General features: G+C 33.7%; 4 protein-coding genes across 4 annotated transcripts; 1 reads left to right on the forward strand and 3 right to left on the reverse strand.

Annotated features, from left to right (window-relative positions):
* Positions 1-1,376: 1,376 nt before the first annotated feature.
* kin17 (kin17 DNA and RNA binding protein) lies at positions 1,377-6,018 on the reverse strand. The gene is made up of 7 exons (XM_013308457.1): positions 5,484-6,018; positions 4,939-5,131; positions 4,299-4,443; positions 3,283-3,436; positions 2,312-2,471; positions 1,750-1,872; positions 1,377-1,524 (listed from the first exon to the last, which is right to left on the reverse strand). Exons 1-7 carry the CDS (start codon positions 5,789-5,791, stop codon positions 1,450-1,452), a joined length of 1,158 nt encoding a protein of 385 aa, XP_013163911.1. The 5' UTR covers positions 5,792-6,018; the 3' UTR covers positions 1,377-1,449.
* A 1,848-nt stretch (positions 6,019-7,866) lies between these two features.
* On the forward strand, positions 7,867-10,383 carry LOC106115405 (zinc finger protein 236). The gene is made up of 5 exons (XM_013308760.1): positions 7,867-8,021; positions 8,540-8,710; positions 8,951-9,059; positions 9,276-9,663; positions 9,875-10,383. Exons 1-5 carry the CDS (start codon positions 7,974-7,976, stop codon positions 10,212-10,214), a joined length of 1,056 nt encoding a protein of 351 aa, XP_013164214.1. The 5' UTR covers positions 7,867-7,973; the 3' UTR covers positions 10,215-10,383.
* A 96-nt stretch (positions 10,384-10,479) lies between these two features.
* On the reverse strand, positions 10,480-15,598 carry LOC106115475 (uncharacterized). Its single transcript, XM_013308873.1, has 7 exons — positions 15,517-15,598; positions 14,650-14,770; positions 13,698-13,852; positions 12,727-12,858; positions 12,050-12,163; positions 11,367-11,465; positions 10,480-11,095 (listed from the first exon to the last, which is right to left on the reverse strand). The coding sequence occupies exons 3-7, from the start codon at positions 13,701-13,703 to the stop codon at positions 10,970-10,972; spliced, it is 477 nt and encodes a 158-aa protein (XP_013164327.1). The 5' UTR covers positions 13,704-13,852; positions 14,650-14,770; positions 15,517-15,598; the 3' UTR covers positions 10,480-10,969.
* A 2,830-nt stretch (positions 15,599-18,428) lies between these two features.
* Positions 18,429-20,203, reverse strand: RpL32 (ribosomal protein L32). The gene is given in 3 exon segments (NM_001312851.1): positions 18,429-18,634; positions 19,289-19,398; positions 20,035-20,203. Coding segments are annotated over 3 exon segments (405 nt in total). The 5' UTR covers positions 20,150-20,203; the 3' UTR covers positions 18,429-18,454.
* Between the last annotated feature and the right edge of the window lie 429 nt (positions 20,204-20,632).

Consider the following 20,632-nt stretch of genomic DNA (forward strand, 5'->3'; position numbering starts at 1 on the left):
TAACCGTCAGCACCAAAATGGCGGAAATCAAATAAGCACAAATTACTACGTCTTATAGCCTATCCATTTATAGTCAGTTCGGTTAATTTTTAAACACATTGCGTTCGCAAACAAAAAACGATTACCTTTTTTATGATTTGTTTATTGATGGATGATGTTCGAATTTTTTTTTATTAATTTGCAATCAAAATATATTCGATACGTAATAAATTATAATAAAATCACGTCTTTAAAATTGTACATCAAATGTTTTATAGCAAAACATCGCAACATGTTTAAACATATGTTTCCGCAGTTTTAATTAAAATGCAACTTATTTAAGTAAAATATTATTTATTAGTTTGTAGAAATATTTAACAGAGCATTTTCGTGTTTTTTTTAACATTTATTAGTATGTAAGTGATGTACTTATTTACGAACGAAAAAAAAAAGCGGTCATTTTGCCGCCATTTTTTTGACAGTTGCGATGACGTGTGACATTTTCATTTTGAGAAAATATTTCATAAAAACATCACAAAAACAAATATTATTATAATAAAAAACATAAAAATCTTAATTTATCAAATACCAAAAGAAAATGTGACATTTCATTCGCAATTTTATACAAAAATGCTTAAATTTTCGTTTTTATTAACTTTAGAGTTTACATTCATAGTAATATTTTGTTTTCGAATGAATTTCAAAGAAATTTAATCGTTTCATAGTTTAGCGAGTTTTTATCTTTAGAAATTTAGCTAAGAGTTTTTTTTTTAATATTTTATAACCATAGCTAAAATCCTGCCATAGACAACGTATAAATGTTGCCAGAATAATACCTCAAAAATACCTTAAAAAGTGTCTTAACCTTGGTGCTGTATAAATCAGATTTTTATATTAAAATATATTGAAAATTTGATACGAAATATAAAAATTTATATTCAATTCCAAACAAATGTGCAATTTAAGGTGCTTTTACATACAAAAAAAAACATTTGGAAGTGTTTTCCATAAATTTATGATTTATTTATGCTATTTAGTATGTGAAAGTAGTTTTGATAATAAAACGTTAGAAATGCTTTTTAATAATTATTAAATATTTTAAACACAAATTGTTTTATTTATATGCCTTAAAAATAATAAAATTACTTAAAGCTTCCGAAATTCAAACCTGAAATTACCATAGAGCCTCAATGACTCATGGGTTAAGCACTTGTGAGAAAGTCCTGAGTTCGAATCCCAACTAAACCAATGTGTTTTACATATGTACATTTATCTGATATTGTTAGTGTGAAGGAAAACATGTTGATGCTGCACACATCTGTGAATGTCAAAGATATATGTGAAGTGATGCATTGGACCAGCATTCACTATGACATAGTCACATCACTTAGGGTAGACTCTGAGACCCTCAGTGGGGATGTATGAGGTAATAAAATATCGATTAAAATTATTTTAAAATATAATTCAATGTTATGAAGCCAGTTTGCTTACATCTTCATATTGAACGCCTTTAACCAGTCGACCGGAGAGAGGTCCCGAAGAAATCTGATAAAAAAAAACAATTATGTTTCAACTAATAGTATAAATTACATTTAAAGTATGGAAGCATCTATAAATTACAAGAAAGAAGAAATTCAAAGATATGTGTGAAGTCAACCCGCACTTGGCCAGCATTGACTATGACCTAGTCACATAACTTAGGGTAGGCTCCGAGCTCATTGGGGATGTATAGTGAGCTGATGATGAATATAAAAGTAGACATTTATAAACCTCCACATCACAGCAGTATCCTTCAACATCAATCTTCTTCAACACTCCATTCTGCCCGTTGTATGCTCCATTCACAAACTTTACCAGACGACCCGTTGATGGTATTACAGTTTCCAAATGGTTCTGGAAAACAAAGAAAACATTAAAGTGTACACATTGCCGAAACGTCAACAGAACTTGTCTATGTGTTCTTCCAGACTATGTTCTACATCTATGGTTTTCATTGAGATGCAGCCGTTCTGAAGATACCTTCTAACAAACATCTAAACGTCAAATTGTAGCTATTCCAACTACACTCTGATGAGTCCCCGGAGGACTAATTTAGTCCTCTTTCCCTACCCACCATTTTTCTTATAAGTAAAGAAGTGGAAGTGGACTTTCCGGATGATATACATGGGAAGGGAAAATATTTTCTTCCTGTGCATCCTCTCCTCTGTCGATTAAAGGTAGGCAACGCATATGCAATTGTGTATGTCTATGGGCAACGGTCACTTCGCTATTTCAGAGATTTCAGGTGACTCGCTCGCTCAATATAAACAATATATATTTGTTTATAACTCACCTGATCTAGTTTTAATTTAACATTATCATCAACCAGTTTAACATGAGCTGCATATTTATCGACAACTCTATCAATCACAGCTTTCCGTTTAAAAAACTTATCTCCGAGACTTTTTGTTACTATCTTCACTATAATACCTTCTGTTAACCAATGGTCTTTCCTGAAACAAAACTTAAATCTTACTAATATTATAAACTAACTGTAGCCCGCGTGGATATATAAAAAAATTTAATAAGTGTAACCTATGTGTTCTTTCAGACTATTCACTATATGTATGCCAAATTTAATCGAGATCCGTTCAGCCTTTCTAGAGATATCTTCAAACACCCATCCATCCATCCATAACATCCATTTAAATGTAAAATGAATAGTATCCTATGTCCGTCTCCTGGCTCTAAGCTACCTCCTTAACAATTTTCAGTCATATCGGTAAAGCCGTTCTTGAGTTATAAATAGTGTAACTAACACCACTTTCTTTTATATATATAGATTTAGCTATATTTTTACACTTAACATTCATCTTAACATTCGCATTTAATATATTAGTAAGAAGTAAGATGTGAATGTTTAAATGGATGGATGTTTGATCTCCGGAACAGCTCAACGGATCCTAATGAAATTTGTCATAGATGTAGAAACATAGTCTGGAAGAACACATAAACTATAAATTCAGTATTTTTTAATTCCTCACGGATGAAGTTACGTACTAAAATTAAATGTAAGAATTTTTTTTAATATATTACGGTATAGGAAAACATCATGATGCTGCACATATCTGTGAATGTCAAAGATATGTGTGAAGTGACGCACTGGACCAGCATTCACTGTCACCTAGTCACATCACTTAGGGTAACGAGACCCTCAGTGGGGACCTATAGTTAGCTGATGATTAACAGCATATTAAATTGCAAATTTACAATATGCCTAGTTAGATTATAAACTAACACGCACAAATAAAATATTTACCTCACCTATTAGCCCTTTCTCTGGCTTTTTCTTGCATTTCCTTGATAGCATCTAACGCGCTCTGTTTATTTTTCTCTTCTATCTTCTTCTTCTTGCTAGAGGATGATTCTTCTTTTGTCTTCTGTGCTTGGAGAGCCGACTTAGTTAGATCGGATCTTTCTAGAATAAATTGATAACTGTTCAAGACAGATAAGCAAGAAACCTCTATAAGCGAGAGTTGTGTGGTCCCGAGGAACCTTCATATATGAGAAACTTGGGTAAGAGAGAAATATCTTTAATGAGAAAAATATCACGATCCCTTTGGACTCTTACTTATCCAGCAAGCAACTATATGAGCGCGGTATTAAAAATAAACATTTACAGTCTGGAAGAACACATATCACCTATGTGTTCTTCCAGACTGTTCTACATATATGACAGATCATCAAGATCCATGCTATTCCGGAGATACCTTCTAACATCCATCTAAATATACGCATTTATAATATTAGTAAGATATTTTCTCGTAACGTAAATGTTACTGACCATAAAAAAGTTGTAAACTCATGTTTAAAAAGGTTCAATAACATATATAATAATTTTCTCTATATTCTCCGTGTCACCATGGTCAAAGTTTCTCGGAATATGATTGATGCACAATTTTTTTTTTATATCATAAGGTGGCAAACGAGCGAGCGGCCACCAGAAATCGCTGATATAGCGAAGTGACCGTTGACCATAGACATACACAATTGCATATGCGTTGCCTACCTTTAATCGACGGAAGAGAGGATGCACATAAAGAAAATATATTCCATTTCCGTGCATCCTCAATCATCTGGAAAGTTCACTTCCGCTTCCCATCCTTTCCTTATAATTAAAAAGGGTGGGAAGGGAAAGAGGACTAAATAAGTCCTCCGGGACGCACACTCATCAGACTGCACGTCTTCTGTATGGTCGTGGTATTTCACGGGACGAGCCGGGACAACTCCTGCGAACATGTTAAAGCTCGCTCTACAACCGTTAAAATTGAACCACATACCTTCAGGTTTCCTCTTCAAATTAATATTTAAAGTCAATCTTTCTTGGCTGTTCTCCCTTTTGAACTCTGTATACGAAGGTTCCTCTGTAATCATCTCTTTCTTTCCTTTCTCGACTTGTTTCTGTATGAATTCCAACATTCTTTCCTATAAAATATTTAATATGTTTATCAATCAAATATATAAGATTATTATTTTGATTACAAGAAAAAAAAATGCCATTTCATAGCGACAAAACTAATCGTATTTGTAAAATAAAAAAATAAAAAGGTGTCGAACGAGCGAACTTAAATTTGCTGGAATAGCGAAGTCACTGCTACCCATAGACATACGCAATTGCAGGTAGATTGCCTTCCTTTAATCAACAAAGAGGGTGCACAGGAAGAGAATATTTTCCCTTCCCATGCATTAATCTGGAAAAATCCACTTGTACTTAACATCCTCTCACAGAAAAAGGGTGGGAAGGGAAAGAGGACTAAATTAGGCCTATGGTACCACACTCATCATACTGTAGTTGGAATTGCTTCAACTTGAGGCGTGTCTTCTGTGTGGTTGTGATATTGCACAAGGTGAACAGGCCAATTCCAGCGAAGATGTTGAAATGGGCTCCAAGATGCTTAAATTAGACATTAAATACCATACCTGATCATCTTTATCCATCTTTTCCTTTTTAACTTTAGCCTCCTGTGCAGCAATTGTCGCTGGGTCTCTGTCTATATATGCTACAAACCAACCTTTTTCTGTTTCATCAACAACACACTTCCCCTCCCTACCTAACCACTTTACAAAGTCGGTCAGAGTCTCCCATTGTGTTGCATTCATATGTAAATGTTCTCTGAAACATTGATATTACAATTAATATCTTTAGCAGGATGTGTGCCTCAACTTCAACGGCAACAACGCTTGTTTAACTAAACAGCATCTAACTATATTTTTTGAAGTCAAAGATTTAGTGTTTTGTTTCAGTCGACCAATAAATAAGTTAGAACAAGAATTTAATCTTTTCTTTAAGTTAAATAAGAGGTCTGAGAAGACATTCAAAGATATGTGTGAAGTCAATCAATCCGCACTTGGCCAGCGTGATTGACTATGGCTTAGTCACCCCTAACTTAGAGTAGGCTACGAGGTCCTCAGTGGTGGGGACGTATAGCAGTGATGATGAAATAAGAGATAGTAAGATATTTTACCTGTTGGAAATATAATCCTGATATACTTTATTGGCATTAACTCGTTTCGTACCAAACTGTCGTTTCAATAACTCTAAATATCCATCAGCAAACTCCCTGGAAAACTCGTCGATGTATCTCGAAGCGTTGTCAGCGAACAGTAAAAGCTGACGCTGGTGAGACTCCGACATTGTGTGACATTTAAAACCATTCTCGTCACGACATTGTTTCTGACACATTTGGCAATACCATCGTAATTTCTGTAGACCTTTAGCTTTTATCTTATTAGCGATGTACTTAGGAGTACCTTTTTCGGCTTTTCCGCCCATTTTTAACCGTTAGCACTTGGTAAAATAGAAAGAATTAAGGCAAAACTAATCGTAATGTATTTGTCAAAAAAGTATGAACATAAAAAACATAGCAGTCTTTCGAATTCCGTATGATTCTATTTGTGCCAATTTAAATATTTAACGTGCCTCAAACAGTAGCAAATATATTTTATAAATTATGTTAAAACTCAATGAAACAACAAACGACAGACAAAAGTTGCTAAATTGTCAAAAATGTCTTGTAAATGTCTCATGTCACTCTAACTCTGGCGTGACAAGTAGGGATGTGCATAGAATATAAAATAAACTTTTAATGTCTTTCTCGATGGTTAATCAAGTCGACAAAGAAACGTTAATTAAAGTTTGACAAATTTGTTTGAGATCTTTTTTCATTTGATTTTTGTTTACGTATGCATTTTGTTAATTTTGAAGGATATCAGGGTTGACCGAGCATTATAGGCGATGAACGAGTTGGACAAATCAGATTACCGGTAAATATTTAGGAAAACCGTTAACGACCAACGACCATCTCTATTCTATATTTGACATATTTTGACTTGGCATTTCGGGAAGACTGAGTTATTTTTATTTTTACCAAACAGTATTTTTAATTTTTAAGAATGGCGTCCGACTCCAATATTAAAAAAGGTAAGGCTTTGCAAGGTCAATCACGTGAAATAGTTTATAACGTATATAAGTACTTCTTGAATGAAGCTGAATTGTTTAAAAAGAGTAGAGAAAGCAACTATTTCAAAAAGATACAAGATCGAGTGGCAGAGGCTACAGGAGTCTCAAGAAGGACATTAAACCGAATATTAAACGAGATTGCTAAGGAAGATGGAATATCACCAAAATTTGTCACTCCGAAAAGGGGAAAAAAGAAAAAAGTGGAAAAAATACCTAATCCACCTTGAAAATATAAGACTACAGTGACATTCGGAAAAAATGAGAACTAATACTGTCATTTTGAAAGCGTATATTTTGACAGACTTCGTGAATTTCATAGTTTTTTTATTGCATCCAGTGGAAAAATACAAGGAAGTGAGTGTTTCTAAGTAGTGTTAGAAGATGGTACTTAAAGTAAAAGAGAATTTTAACAACAATCGGAACAGGGTCTCGTTTAAATTGATTAATACGAGAGTGACAGCTGCTAAGAGTAAATGTTACCATTCTAAAAAAAAACTGAGTGACAAAACATGTACAGTAGATTTATTTGCTAATATTAAGACCAAAGAATTTAAATTATTTTTAAATAAACAATATAACGAGAATTCAGCTTGTGTTTTAATATTCCATCTGATAATCGGTTTTTATATGTTTTACATTAGGTTCCGCTTCCACATAAATGGTTAATAAATAAATAAATGGTTAAGCATCTTAACGAAGAGAAAAAAGGCAAAGGTTAATCTTGTGAAGACCAACACGGAACCCATCTTAAATGATGTTTTTTAATATTTTATACTTGAATCAGACCTATATATAACGAAATTACTTAGAGTAAAAATTCTTCTATAAGGGATAATGAAAAAGTAAAAAACTTCTGATTTCTTAATTTATCTTATGGGTACGACCTATTAATTTTATTAATTTGTAATTAATTTTATTAATTTGTAATTAATTTAAATAGAATGCTACTACCATAGATCCACATATTTTATGATTTAGTTACAAAACCCTTATGATTTTTATATGCAGCTTAAAGTAATTGCCTAAAAGTAGGGTAAAGTTTGCTCTCTAGTAAACCTTGCTTGACTGTCAGTCCTGTCAGATGCTACGACACCATAAAGTAGTATACCATAGATAATGCTCTATAATCCTGCGTTAGCAAAAGGAGGGAAAGTTAGAATATTGTTAACATTTGCTTTTAAATTAAGGAATATACATTCATTTTACTCTTTCTTAATGTTAATTTGATTTTTATCAAAAAGGAAAGATACGTAATTGAATAATCGTTTAAAAGGGTAAAAAGTATTTACTGAGACAAACTGCGAACCATATTGTGATGAATTTCGTTTCTTTAAAAAAAACAAATAGAATTTTATTTACTTTTTTATTTCAATGTAATGTCATGAAAACTGTGTAGGATATGACATGCGTTGGTAAAGTTGAATAATGTCGCACAGAAAAATTACCTAAGTTTTATAATCAACATCTTTTAGACTTGAATTTACAGTTTAAAAATATGGATCTTATTTGGTCGAAAGATAGATTACTTAAAATATTCAGCACGGTAACTTATTTTATCTGTTTTTCATTTTTAGTTCCGTTCAATTTTTCGATGTAATTTTTTTACAATCAACACAAAAGCTTTGCTTCCTAAAATAGTCCCAAGTTATGAAAATTAAGAACAACTGAAGAGTTCGGGGCTGAAATTAAATACAAATAATATAGTCTTTGGACGTAACGTTGAAATACGAAATTATGGGATACCAATAACTTACCAGCTGTCACGGCTAATGTTTTTTTTTAATTAGGGAAGCAAAGATCACCATTCCTTAAAGCCACTGCCATATTTCAAAATTAAATATCTACCCTGAACTCTAAACCCAAGTCTCTGTTCATTATCTTACTAATATTATAAATGCGAATGTTTGGATGGATGGATGTTTGAAGGTATCTCCCCAACGGATCTCCATGAAATTTCGTATGAATATACATCAAAGTCTTAAACACATAGGCTACTAATGTTTAATTACGCGCATATGGAGTCGCTAGCGACAGCTATAATACTTGTTTATCTTTATTAAGGAATCGGTGATGGTCCATGCAAACGCGACGGGGGACTGCGGCTCTGTGCCCATCCTGTGTTGCCATGTTTGCGGTGGTGATAGCGATTTGCGCCGCTTCAGAGGCACGTACAACTGGAATGGTATTGAGGAACAATACGATCTGATGCTTAACGAATGCTTTGGTGTTGAAGTAAGTATCATTTTCTTACTAATTATATAAATAGAAATCGGAGCCTTGCTAATCTCTGGTTAAAATATATAAATACTAGCTATCGCCCGTGACCTATGTGTTCTTCCAGACTATGTTCTATATGTATGTCCAAATTTTATCGAGCTCTGTTGAGCCGTTCCAGAGATATCTTCTAACAAATATCCATTCATCTAACTTAACTTTCGCATTTTTAATATTAGTAAGATGTTTATGTTTTAGGTACCAAGATTAGATTGTATGATATGTGAAAACTGTATTCATCAGTTGAGGAACGCGAAAAGGTTTAGAAATATGGTCAACGCCGCTTTTGTGAAACCACAAAGCGAAAGTAAGTGCTTATTTTAAAGAATTTGTCACTTTTAAAGCATTCGCTCCGCATTTATTCCATAACGAACTTCAAAAATGTATACAACTGCCAACTTTTGATAAGTCACGTGATTATCGCACCTCAGTTCAATACAATTTTGAAATTCGTTATAAAATCGCTTTGGAGCGAATGCACTTTCTCTAACCCCGCAGAAGTGTAATTCGAAATTTTCAACAGGTCAAATGAGCAACGGCTCCAAAACTACATTTCATAAAATCTTTTCGAATACAAAATTCGACAATGAATTGATTTGTCCAAAAAAAGAAACAAAAGAGTCAAAGCCAAAATCGACCACAGACAACCACGATAAGAAACGTCCCGAGAAACGACGTTATATTGAAACAAACGTTAAAACGAAGAAAGCAAACGTATCCTGTAGTGTTTGTAATCAGCGGTATCCAATGATTGTACCATTCGAAGGAGTTAAGAAATTTATATGTTCACGGTGTAAGAAGAACGCCGAAACTTATGGCGTTTGTAAAAAATGTAATATGAGGTTACCTATGAGTCAAATGCCGGAACATATGAAGACGCACACGAAAACAAAATTGAAAGGAAGAAATAAGTACGATTTTTTCTTTTTTAGTAGCGCCATAACGTCTTTTTGGCAACTGTCATTATAAGATAGGGATGCGAATCAAATCGGTAATCGGTAACTTTTAACAAATTATATTTAACATATTTTTCTTGTCCAACAAATAAATTGTAGAATAATTCATAATTTGAAACAATGTTTAACAATCTTTTAAAAATTTTATTATTATTTTCTCTTACAGATTATCTACGGGAGCAAAAATGTTGCCATCTCTATCGAAAACAGATAATTTATCAAGGACTCAGACTTACGTGAAGTATCCAAAAAAATATCAATGCAGTCATTGCCAAAAGAAATACATCGTTCCTAAACATCTTGCACATCATATAAATACCGTTCATGGTGAGCTTTTGGATTGTACGTGCACTGTTTGCGGCAAGGATTTGAAGACCAGAGAGTTATTGGACAAGCATATGAGATCGCATACAGGCCAGCCGATATTCCAATGTCATAAATGTATGAAAATATTCAAAAGTCAACGCAGTCTACAGTCACATTTTTTGACACATCAAAAATGTTAAACGTGGTCTATGGTTTTACAGTACGGGTTTGTTTGAAATTAAAGCCAGTTGTTGGCATATTTTATTGACGAAATTTTGGAGGTTAGATGCATTTATTGCTATTTAAATAATTAGCCGTTTTGAGAGATATTCTATTTTTCTTACTTATTACAATATTACGTAAATTATAAATCGCTTCTTAAAATATTAAAAAGTACCCTTAATTAATTTGTGATCTTATTTAAAATAGTATTAAATTAAAAAATTAACATTTCCACAAAATACTATTTTAAAGAAGATCACAAATTTAAAATAGCGTGGCGTATTTTTAATTTAACGAACGAAGCGAAGTGTCATTTAATATTCTCATTTAGAATTAAATTGTTTGTCCATTTTTGGTTGAATAAATTATATTTGTGAGATAAAAAGAGTTTTATTTGTAGTTTCACCATAAAAAAAAACTCAGACAAACATACAGTATAATCTCACTTCGATAGAAAGGCGCGTCCAATAATCCGGCACCCTCCCTTGTCCCTCTATACCTCTGCGCTTCTGTCAATGCATCCTCGACTACCAATCTAACCTCAAAAAATTACTTTTTTCAAGTGAGAATAAACTAAAACACAAAACACTTTATAAAGATTTAAAGAATAAAATTTACATTACTTATGACTTACTACGATCCAGTAATCCGAACATTTCAATAATCCGGCACCCGCCAGTTTATAATAGTGCCGGATTAGTGAGATTATACTGTATTTTTAATAACTACCAGTTTAGGCGAATTTGGAGCATGTCTTTCTCGCTGGTTGGGGCGCGATGCGAAGTGCTGCTACAGAACTTTTAGTAGACGAAAGTTCTTTCCTCAATCGTATAATGTCGTTCTCAGCCTGCCGTTTACGCTGGAAATACACTAATGGATTTTATTACTCCTTCTGACTATTAACTTAAAATAGTCATATATTTCGACTTACTTTAGTACAATAATAAAAAAATCGTTAATTCTAAGGTCAAGTTTACAAGAAGAAAAATCGTTTTACCGATTCATATACAACTGCACATCCCTAATTACCAATGACAGCTGTCAAAGCTAACCTTCATTCTGCGTCAACTAAAAGAATATTTCTTTTTTTTTTCCTATGTGGTCAAATACAATTCTCATAATATCCATACCTTTAGTTCGTTGGCAAGTCTTGCTTCAACTTGAGCTACTCGTTGTCTCAAATCTGCGATATCACGCATCAATCTTGCGGCCGCTAATTTATTATCTGCCTGAGAATGTATTAAAAAAAACTTATTGCTATCTCGCTCATACTCTATCAGAAGAACAGAGACAAATATATAAGCAATGGAACGGCGACCTTTTCACTATAAGCGATCTCTTCCAGGCAACCCAGTGGGACAGGAGGGACATAAATGGAAGGGTATATAACATATAGATATCAGGAAAAGTACGGAATAAATAAATAAGAGCAAAATTTAATTATAATAAACTAGCTGTTGCCCGCGACTCCGACCGCGTGGATATTTAAAAAAAAATAATTAGTGTAGCCCACCCATCCATCCATTAGTAAGTTAATGAAAAGCAGTTCTTCAAGGCATAAATTCGAAATAAAAATGAATAAATAGTATCCTATGTCTGTCTCCTGGCTCTAAGCTACCTCCTCAACAATTTTCAGGCATATCGGTAAAGTCGTTCTTGAGTTATAAATAGTGTAACTAACACCACTTTCTTTTATATATAGATAGATATATTAATTTTACTTATTATTTAAATTAAACATATACCAAGATTTCACGAAAAACTTACCAAAAGTAAGCTTTTATAAAGACAATCCAAAGATTTTGTTACTTACGATTTTAGAAGGTGCATTCTTTGCTACATTCCGGCTGACAATGTTAGGCAATTCTGTGACAGAGCATGGCGTGAACAGCTGTTCTGTAGGCATTTTAGTTACGCCTTGTATAGCCTTGAAGAAAAAACATAAATAATTATTCATCTGTTGCAACGTTCTGTTCTGTTCTGTTCGTAAAAATCGAAACTCAAAATTCTTCTAATTATAGACAAAATGAATTTCTGTCTCTAAAACTATTGTATTAACAAAATATTTTCAATAACACCGTTTATTTTGCAAATATAACATAACCTACACTTTTTAATTACTGCCTTTAATCTCAATATTCACGTAAAATAACCTAAACTTAATTTAAAAACTGACTTTATTTGATAGCGCCATCTAGTCGGTGCTATTTAAAACAAAGATTCACGTTAATTTGTTATTTGAAGTCAAATAAACTCTAAATTCCTATAGTGTTTTATTTTAAAATATGTTTTTTATTTAAAATTCTATCTAAATTATTAGTTAGAATTAAGACCATTAAGACACAAGAAACGACAAAATGGCGGCAATCAAATAGGCACAAAATCTTACGTCTTATAGCCAGTCCATTTATAAAGGTCAGTAAAGTTATGGTTTGAATTTGACGTTTCTTTTTTTACTAATTTTGACAGATTTTACTGTTTTTTAGTTACCTGTGCGACAGCGTTCCTGGCATGTTGTACGTGGTGTGCCTCTTCTCTCTCCAGATGTCGCTTCAGATGTTCCATCTCAGATATTATACTGAATTTCTCCTTTTCCAATCTTTGGTTTGCGTTTTTCAAAGCCTAATACAAGCAATAGTTTAAAACTGGTATAAATACGAATGTTTAGATGGATGGATGGATGTTTGAAGGTATCTCCAGAACAGCTGCATGGATCTTGCTGAAACTTGGAATAGATGTAGAACACAGTCTGAAAAACACATAGGCACAGTCACGGACGACAGGCGAAAAGTGTTAAATAGTGTTTTAACTTAAACCTAGAAGTTGGAAGTTTTATCAAATGACTAGCCGTCGCCCGCGACTCTGTCCGCGTGTAATTAAAAAATACTTAATTAGTTCCCGGTAATTATTGGAATTTTTCTCATATTTTAAACCTTCCCTAGACCTCCATGAACATTTCAAGACCAAGATAAGATCCGTCCAGTCGTTTTCGAGTTTTAGCGAGACTAACGAACAGCAATTGATTTTTATATATATAGATATACCTTCATGTATGTATGTATGGAGGAGTAGTTCATACTGTCACACAGAAGACAGGCGTGAAGTGGAAGCTATTCCGCGTTTCGTCTGATGAGTGTACGTCCCGGAGGCCTAATTTAGTCCTCTTTCCCTTCCCATCCTTTTCTTTATAAGGAAAGGATGGGAAGTGGAAGTAGACTTTACGGATGAGAGGATGCATGGAAAGGGAAGATATTTTCTTTCTGTGCATCCTCTCCTCCGTCGATTAAAGGTAGGCAGCGCATATGCAATTGCGTATGTCTATGGGCAGCAGTCACTTCGCTATTTCAGCGATTTCAGGTGGCTGCTCGCTCGTTTGCCACCTTTTGATATAAAAAAAATACTGTGCCAACCCTCGATAGGGATAAGGGCGGGTTGATTACGATGATGATGATGAGTTATACCTTCATTTTCTCCTTCTTTTCTAGATGACATTCTTCTACTCTTCTCTTGAGCTTTCTTTTCAATTCTTCTAGAAGGCCGGAGAGTGTCGCGCGGTTATTCTCAAGGTCAGCTCGTTGTTGCAATATTTGATTTATTGACGTTAAAAGTTTGATTCCTGGAATATATTTTATTATTTTAAACTATTATATTACAGTTAAATAATCGCACGCGACATTCATTCGTTTAATTGGATTATTTTTGCTTAAATTACAGTAATTTCGTGGCTTTTTTGCGTGTTTTTGTAATAATATTATAAATACAAAAGTTTAGGTGGATGGATAATGGTTAGGAGGTATCTCCAGAAAGGATCTTGTTGATATTTGGCGTAGATGTAGAACATAGTCTGGAGGAACACATAGATTACTTATTAATTTTTTTATCCGCGTGGACGGTGTCACAGGCGACAGTATGTACATATCTTATATCTTTAAATGAGCAATTCTTGTATATATATATATATATATATATATATATATATATATATATATATATATATATATATATATATATATATATATATATATATATATATATATATATATATATATATATATATATAATTTCAATTTCTGAATCGGCTCCAATGATTTTCATAAATTTTAGTATATAGGGGGTTTCGGGGGCGATAAATCGATCTAGCTAGGAATCATTTTTAGAAAATGTCATTTTATTCGTGTTTTATAGATAATCAACTTAAACATAAACTTAACTTTTTCTATCGGTAAGATAGAAAAGTATTATTCATATTTTATCATTTTATTAGTAATTCGTACTTAAATATAATTTCCAAACTGTTAATTACATTGTGACCGCGTGTAAACGACTCTACCAATTTTGAAGAGATGACATACTGTAGATATTTTACTGTTTAGTTGTTTAAAAAGTTGAGTTATTAATTTGATATATACGTACTCTGTTCGTTAAACCGGAACCGTTGTGCGGCAGGTTGGTAGTGACAGGCATCAGGACTGGGGGCACCTGAATCGGGGCCTGGAAACCCACCGCTGTATGGACTACTCGAATCTGTGGAATCCTGGAATATCGTATCATTAAGGGCGTAAATTACAAGCTTTTAATCTATATCGTTTTAAATATTATTAGTTTAAATCTCTTTTCACAAATGGCGCGCTTTTGTTACAAAGTCAAGTGTCAGATTGATTAGTGAGGGGACGAACGTTGACATTTTAGTAAAGCTAGTGTTGCGCCACACCGGCACATTGTCGGTTTTTCTTCCTAACAATAGGAAATTAAGAAACTTGGATTTACTGTACTGCTACTACACTGAGGGGAAGAATACGAATCGAATGTCACCTCACTTGTCTAAATCTGTTTAGTCGTTTACGCGGAATTAAATAAAACTTAATTAGTATAAAGTATATGTCTCCCAGGCCGTATTCTTCATGTATGGTAAATTTCATCGAACTCCCTTTATCTGTTCCGGAGATGCATTGTATCAAACATCCATCCATCTAAACATTCGCATTTATAATATTAGTAAGATATATTTACATACTCTCTAAAAACTATTGTCAGTCAAGTAAAAAGTCTATACGTGGGTTTCTCCTCTCGTGGTGTCATTTAATTCGTATTATTTACAAGCGAACACATATAGAATTAGTTACTTTTAGACATTATTAGTTAGAGTCCTTTGGCGCGAATGGCGCGCTTTTGTTATAAAGTCAAGTGTCAGATTGATTAGTGAGGGGACATTAACGTTGATATTTTAATAGTGTTGTACCAGTACACCGGTATTGTGTCGGATTTTCTAACATTACTAACTAGAGATTTGTATCTTGGCAGCTCATCACTTGAGAAACGCACGCTATGTCCGCGCGGCAAACGCGGTACATTCTGATGAAGAACTTTCAACGCCATAGTCAGTTTCACAACTTTCCAGCTTCTAGAAAATAAAAAATATAAATTATAAAAACTTCTTTGTCTTAGGCATATTGTTGTCCTTGTTTTTTTCAAAGACTGTGAAAGGGATGATAATATACAAGTGTCATGCCAATTGAATATTACTGTGAAAGTAAACTTTGTCTTAAAGCACCTTTTATGGTTATGATCTCAAACCGTTTCTACGGAAGCATTTTGGGAAGCTAAAAATTTGACGGAACGGTAAATTCTAGGTTTGGTTATTCTAGGACCTCGATTCCTACTCTTTTTTGGCGTCATTTAGTTCACGTCTTATCGTATACTCGTAAAATTATTTTTTGACGATTTTTTTTTTATAGTACCCGTATCTGTGATTCCCAAAGTGGTCCCAGTTTGGTTCAGGGAAGAACCTGCAGGTATCAACCCAGGCGAGAAATAAAGTAGGGAATAAAACAACCTGGAAAAAAAAGATAGCACCAGGAGTTTCTTCGAGTTACAAAAGTTAGTTAAAAACATGGTAATAATTAAATTGGATTTCAAAACGTGTTAAATAGGTATTTATTTAAAGTAATGAGCCTAGAATACTTACCGAAAAGGCTTGCGGCCTGCACAATGACTCCGCCTTTTCTACGCCAATTTTGCCGTTAAGTTTTCGTATCGTAACCCACTTACAGGATGATTTGATTTACAAACATTTTTATCATCTACCACGCAAATTCTCTCTGACGAAACATAACTTAACGAGTTTTCCTCATCATCATCATCTTACTATAAGTCCCCACTGAGGAGCTCGTGCCTACTCTAAGTGATGTGACTAGGTGATAGTGAATGCTGGTCCAGTGCGTCACTTCACACATATCTTTGACTTTCACAAATATATGCAGCATAACCATGCTTTTCTTCATACTAACATAGGATAAATAAACATATGTAAATCGGAAAACACATTGGTACATGGCGGGATTCGAACCCAGGACCTGTCAAGTGACACAGGAGCCGTGAGCCTCTGACGCTCTACGAGTATTATTACAAGTGAAACAGATATTAGTCGTGATTTAAAAAAAAACTGTGAGTTTTGTCGTTATATAAGAAGGAATTATATCAATGCTATGTTTGTAAATACCGTCTCTTCATCGTTATCTAATATATTTTGGTATGGTTTAAGTTATTGTTAGTTAATGGAACATCCTGTGCAGTATAACAAGCCGTACTTGGTACGGTCGAGCGTGCATCGTAAAAAAATGAAATCACAACAACCACAGCATTTCGCCAATGATCTGCCATCGGTATGATGTTATTCAAGAGACAGCTAATTCAATTCCAAAAAATTTTAGTTTTCTTAAATTGTTTTTAACTAAAGTTTCTAAGTATTAACCCTTTTTGCTATAATGAAATTAGTAGGAACAATTTTCGTGAGTATTTATGTATTTTTATGTTTATTACTACTGTAAATGACCTAAACTGTCTAGAATAAATAAATAAATGTATAGGAAACAAATAAAAATAAACTTACCAATATGTCATTAGATTTTTATACATTCTCGCCTAGCTTTAAATAGTTTTTAAAAGAGTGTCTGTTGATGGCGTATGGTATTAGACCATCCTAGCTTTGACAGTGGTTCAGTTAGAATTTCGTTACTACATCGTAACACGCGACCGATGTCACGCACCGAACAATCGAAAAACCAAATAATGTTCGCTTATTTGAGAGTTTAGGAAATAAATTAAGTCAAAGTTAAATCTTATCTTATACTCTACCTCAAAAGTTAGGTTATGATAACGCCTGTCGTTTTTGTGCAGGCAAATATTTGTATTAGATTGTTTTGCGACCCATGTTTATTGGAAAACGCCATTATTTTTGATACAACACCATTTATTCGTTTTTTTAATAATTTCATACGCAAAAGGTCAGTAAATCCTGTCACAGACGAAAGACGAAAATTTTAAAATAAAAACTTTTTTTTAAGTTTTAACTTTCTTTAAATGTAGATAATTATTCTGACCCTAAAAAAGCAATTAAATAAATATTTGATAACATTAGATTTTGAAGTAAAAAAGGCAACATCACGCGGTGTTCCCAGGCGGTCACCCATCCAAGTACTGACCGCGCCCGACGTTGCTTAACTTCGGTGATCGGACGAGAACCGGTGTATTCAATGTGGTATGGACGTTGGCGACAAAATTAACGAATTTGGTTAAATTATTTTGTACTAAAACTTTTGTATTTTTAAATATTTGCCTAAAAAATACTTTATGTAGGATGGTACAGCCAAATTCTTATAATCAAAAGACAAAGCTTACTTTGTATTAGTTGTTTAGTTTATTATCCATCTTTTTGCTTACAAACTTATTAGTAAAGTGGTAGCCATCCGTTCGATCGTGACTATTATGCCTAATTACATTATACCAGTACAGTAAGACAGTAACGAGGGCCCGGCATGGATGTGTCACTGTACTGGATGTAAACCAGGTATTAGTCAAAATAGCAAAAATATAAATGCGTGAAACAAAGTAGCAGAAGACGCTCAAAACTAATATAAATATGTAAGTATTAACTAAGAATAGTTATCAGTTTTATGCGAATGTTTGAAGGTGTCTCCAGAATTACACGGATCTTTGGCATAGATGTATAACAGTCTAGAAGTCATAGGCTGCTAATTATTATTTTTTTTAATTTCGCGCATACGGAATTACAATCAGAAGTTGTCATGGATGGAGAGAGAAGTGGAAGTGACGGATTGGGAAAGCTGACCCACCACCTTGTTGGAAGTTAGCAGAGACAGAGGGTAGGACTTACAAAAAATAAATTCCAAATATTTTTTTATATATAATTTTATTAAGTTTATTCGTTCTCCTGGCTGCGAAGACGCGCGGCGGCATTGGTCACTCTAATGCTGAGCTGTTGGGCGCGCTCTACTATTGTCTTTCGCTTCTTAGATGATACACCGTGAGCGATCTCCGCGCAGAATTTCCTGTTCTGCATCATCAGGATCTCAAGCTCACGGACATTGTGGACCAGCACCTGAAAACATATTTTTTTGTACAGCAAATGGCGACATAAGAGCATGTAACTTTTACTAATATTATAAATGTGAATGTCTGGATGGATGTTTGTTTAAAGGTATCTCCAGAATGCATGGATCTTGATGAAATTTGGCACAGATGAAGATAAGATACATAGTATGGAAGAACACATAGACTACTGAGTTGCGGGCAACAGCAAGTTATCACTAAAGTAGAGATATTGACACTACCCAACATTTGCATCAAGTTAAAGAGAAGGTATTTTCCTACTTTTGATGTACAGAGAATTGATCACTTTCCATGTCAAATACTCTTCCCCTTTTCTGAGTAGAATAGAGTGGGTCGGTGAGGACTAAAATTGACTTATCAACTCGCTATATGTCCCCACTAAGTGGCTGATAGCCTATCCTGAGTTAGGTGACTAAGCCATAGGCAACCTTGCCCAGTGTCAGTTGATTTTGCTATCTTTAGATGTCTAAATTGACCTGAAGCAAATATTAACAGACAAAACATGGAATCACTTCACACTTAAGGGCACCGGTGTATCGGGACATTTGGGCAGCAGCTACTGCAGACTCTACTATTGTAAATTAGGTTTGTAACTGATGTTGGTATGATTTTACAAGATTTACAATTTGTAATTATTACAAACCTTACGGAAACCATTGGGGAGCATGTGACGGGTCTTCTTGTTTGATCCGTAACCGATGCTTGGCATCAAGTATTGACCCTTGAAACGCCTGCGCACTCTGTTGTCAATACCTGTAAAACAATATTATTGAATTGTAAAATCATATTTCCTACTAATTTTATAAATGCAAATATTTAGATGGATGTATGTTATAACGTATCTCTAGAACAGCTAACAGTTAAGTTTTTTTTTATTTCTGGACAGAGTCGCGAGCAAAAGGTAATTTTTTAAGACTAAGTGAGAAAAGTATACACAGGTTCTTTCCTTCAGCCTTCTTATTCTTACAATAATTTTGAAAGATACTGTCCACAAAGTTTTCAACCGTCTATCTTGTTTTGTTTTAAAAATAAGTCTTTTTACATGTGTTTGCTTATTTGTTTAAAAAAAAATGTAAATGAAATGTCACCATCAATATGACCAAATTACGATATGCGGGTAATCTGGAATAGGGTTTGATGGTTTTTTTATAGCAAGGTAACAAATTGTGAGATCATATTGATAATGAAAAACACAGAGTGCCCTTGCATATTCAAAAGATAACCTAAAAGCTAAAGTAGAAAATTATTATAATAATAACAATAAACCAAATTATTCATAGGAAATACAAAGACTGTTTGCATATAATTTATTTTAATTAATAAACTCAATGCTTATTGATATAGGTTATGGAAAAAAATGTGGAATTTCTGGTTAAAATTTTAACATACCTCTAGGTTTACGCCAGTTGCGTTTAAGTTTATCATAGCGATCGGATTGATGTCTAATAAACCGTTTCGTCCTCTTCTTGACGATTGTCGGTCTGTATACAGGTCTGATAGCCATTTTGATTGTTTCTTTCAAGAAACGCGGCGGTGAACCACGCGGTGACACGGCCGCACGAAAAGGAAGAGGTAATAGACAAGATCAGACATTGTTAGAATTTTGTGTGTTTTCTTTGGCGCTTTTGGTTGGGTTACGTTGTCTATGATTTTTTGACAGGTGATAGGAAAATAAATAAAATAACGAGGGGCTTTATTTTACGCTTAGACATATCATTTTCAAATAAGTGCATAAGTGTTTTTCCACTTCAAAGCCAAAGGGTAATATTTGTTCCCATTTAAAGTTACAAACTGCTTAAATGCAAGTTTTATCTAATATAATTTTAAGTCAATTTATTGTAAACAGAATTTATTACCTGCCTCTAAACGGCAATATTGGTAAAATATCTCATATTTGAAGCTATTTAAAATAACCAAATTGAGAAATGAAGAAAGTTCATTTTAAAAGTTTTTTTTTACAATCTGTGAAAGTGCCATAGGTAAAAGT

Source organism: Papilio xuthus, unplaced genomic scaffold, assembly GCF_000836235.2.
Source record: "Papilio xuthus unplaced genomic scaffold, Pxut_1.1 DF829660.1, whole genome shotgun sequence".
Lineage (NCBI taxonomy): Eukaryota > Metazoa > Arthropoda > Insecta > Lepidoptera > Papilionidae > Papilio > Papilio xuthus.

What these genes read in the sequence shown, in the direction of transcription:
- kin17 (XM_013308457.1), bottom strand. Translation starts at nt 5,791, where the DNA reads ATGGGCGGAAAAGCCGAAAAAGGTACTCCTAAGTACATCGCTAATAAG. An exon ending in CAGGATTATATTTCCAACAG is followed by an intron (nt 5,132 to 5,483) that starts GTAAAATATCTT and finishes TCAATGTTTCAG; the next exon opens with AGAACATTTACATATGAATG. An exon ending in GCCAGAGAAAGGGCTAATAG is followed by an intron (nt 2,472 to 3,282) that starts GTGAGGTAAATA and finishes GTTTTGTTTCAG; the next exon opens with GAAAGACCATTGGTTAACAG.
- LOC106115405 (XM_013308760.1), top strand. Translation starts at nt 7,974, where the DNA reads ATGGATCTTATTTGGTCGAAAGATAGATTACTTAAAATATTCAGCACG. An exon ending in TACTTAAAATATTCAGCACG is followed by an intron (nt 8,022 to 8,539) that starts GTAACTTATTTT and finishes ATCTTTATTAAG; the next exon opens with GAATCGGTGATGGTCCATGC. An exon ending in TGTGAAACCACAAAGCGAAA is followed by an intron (nt 9,060 to 9,275) that starts GTAAGTGCTTAT and finishes AATTTTCAACAG; the next exon opens with GTCAAATGAGCAACGGCTCC.
- LOC106115475 (XM_013308873.1), bottom strand. An exon ending in CCAGGAACGCTGTCGCACAG is followed by an intron (nt 12,164 to 12,726) that starts GTAACTAAAAAA and finishes TTTTTCTTCAAG; the next exon opens with GCTATACAAGGCGTAACTAA. An exon ending in AGAATGCACCTTCTAAAATC is followed by an intron (nt 11,466 to 12,049) that starts GTAAGTAACAAA and finishes ATACATTCTCAG; the next exon opens with GCAGATAATAAATTAGCGGC.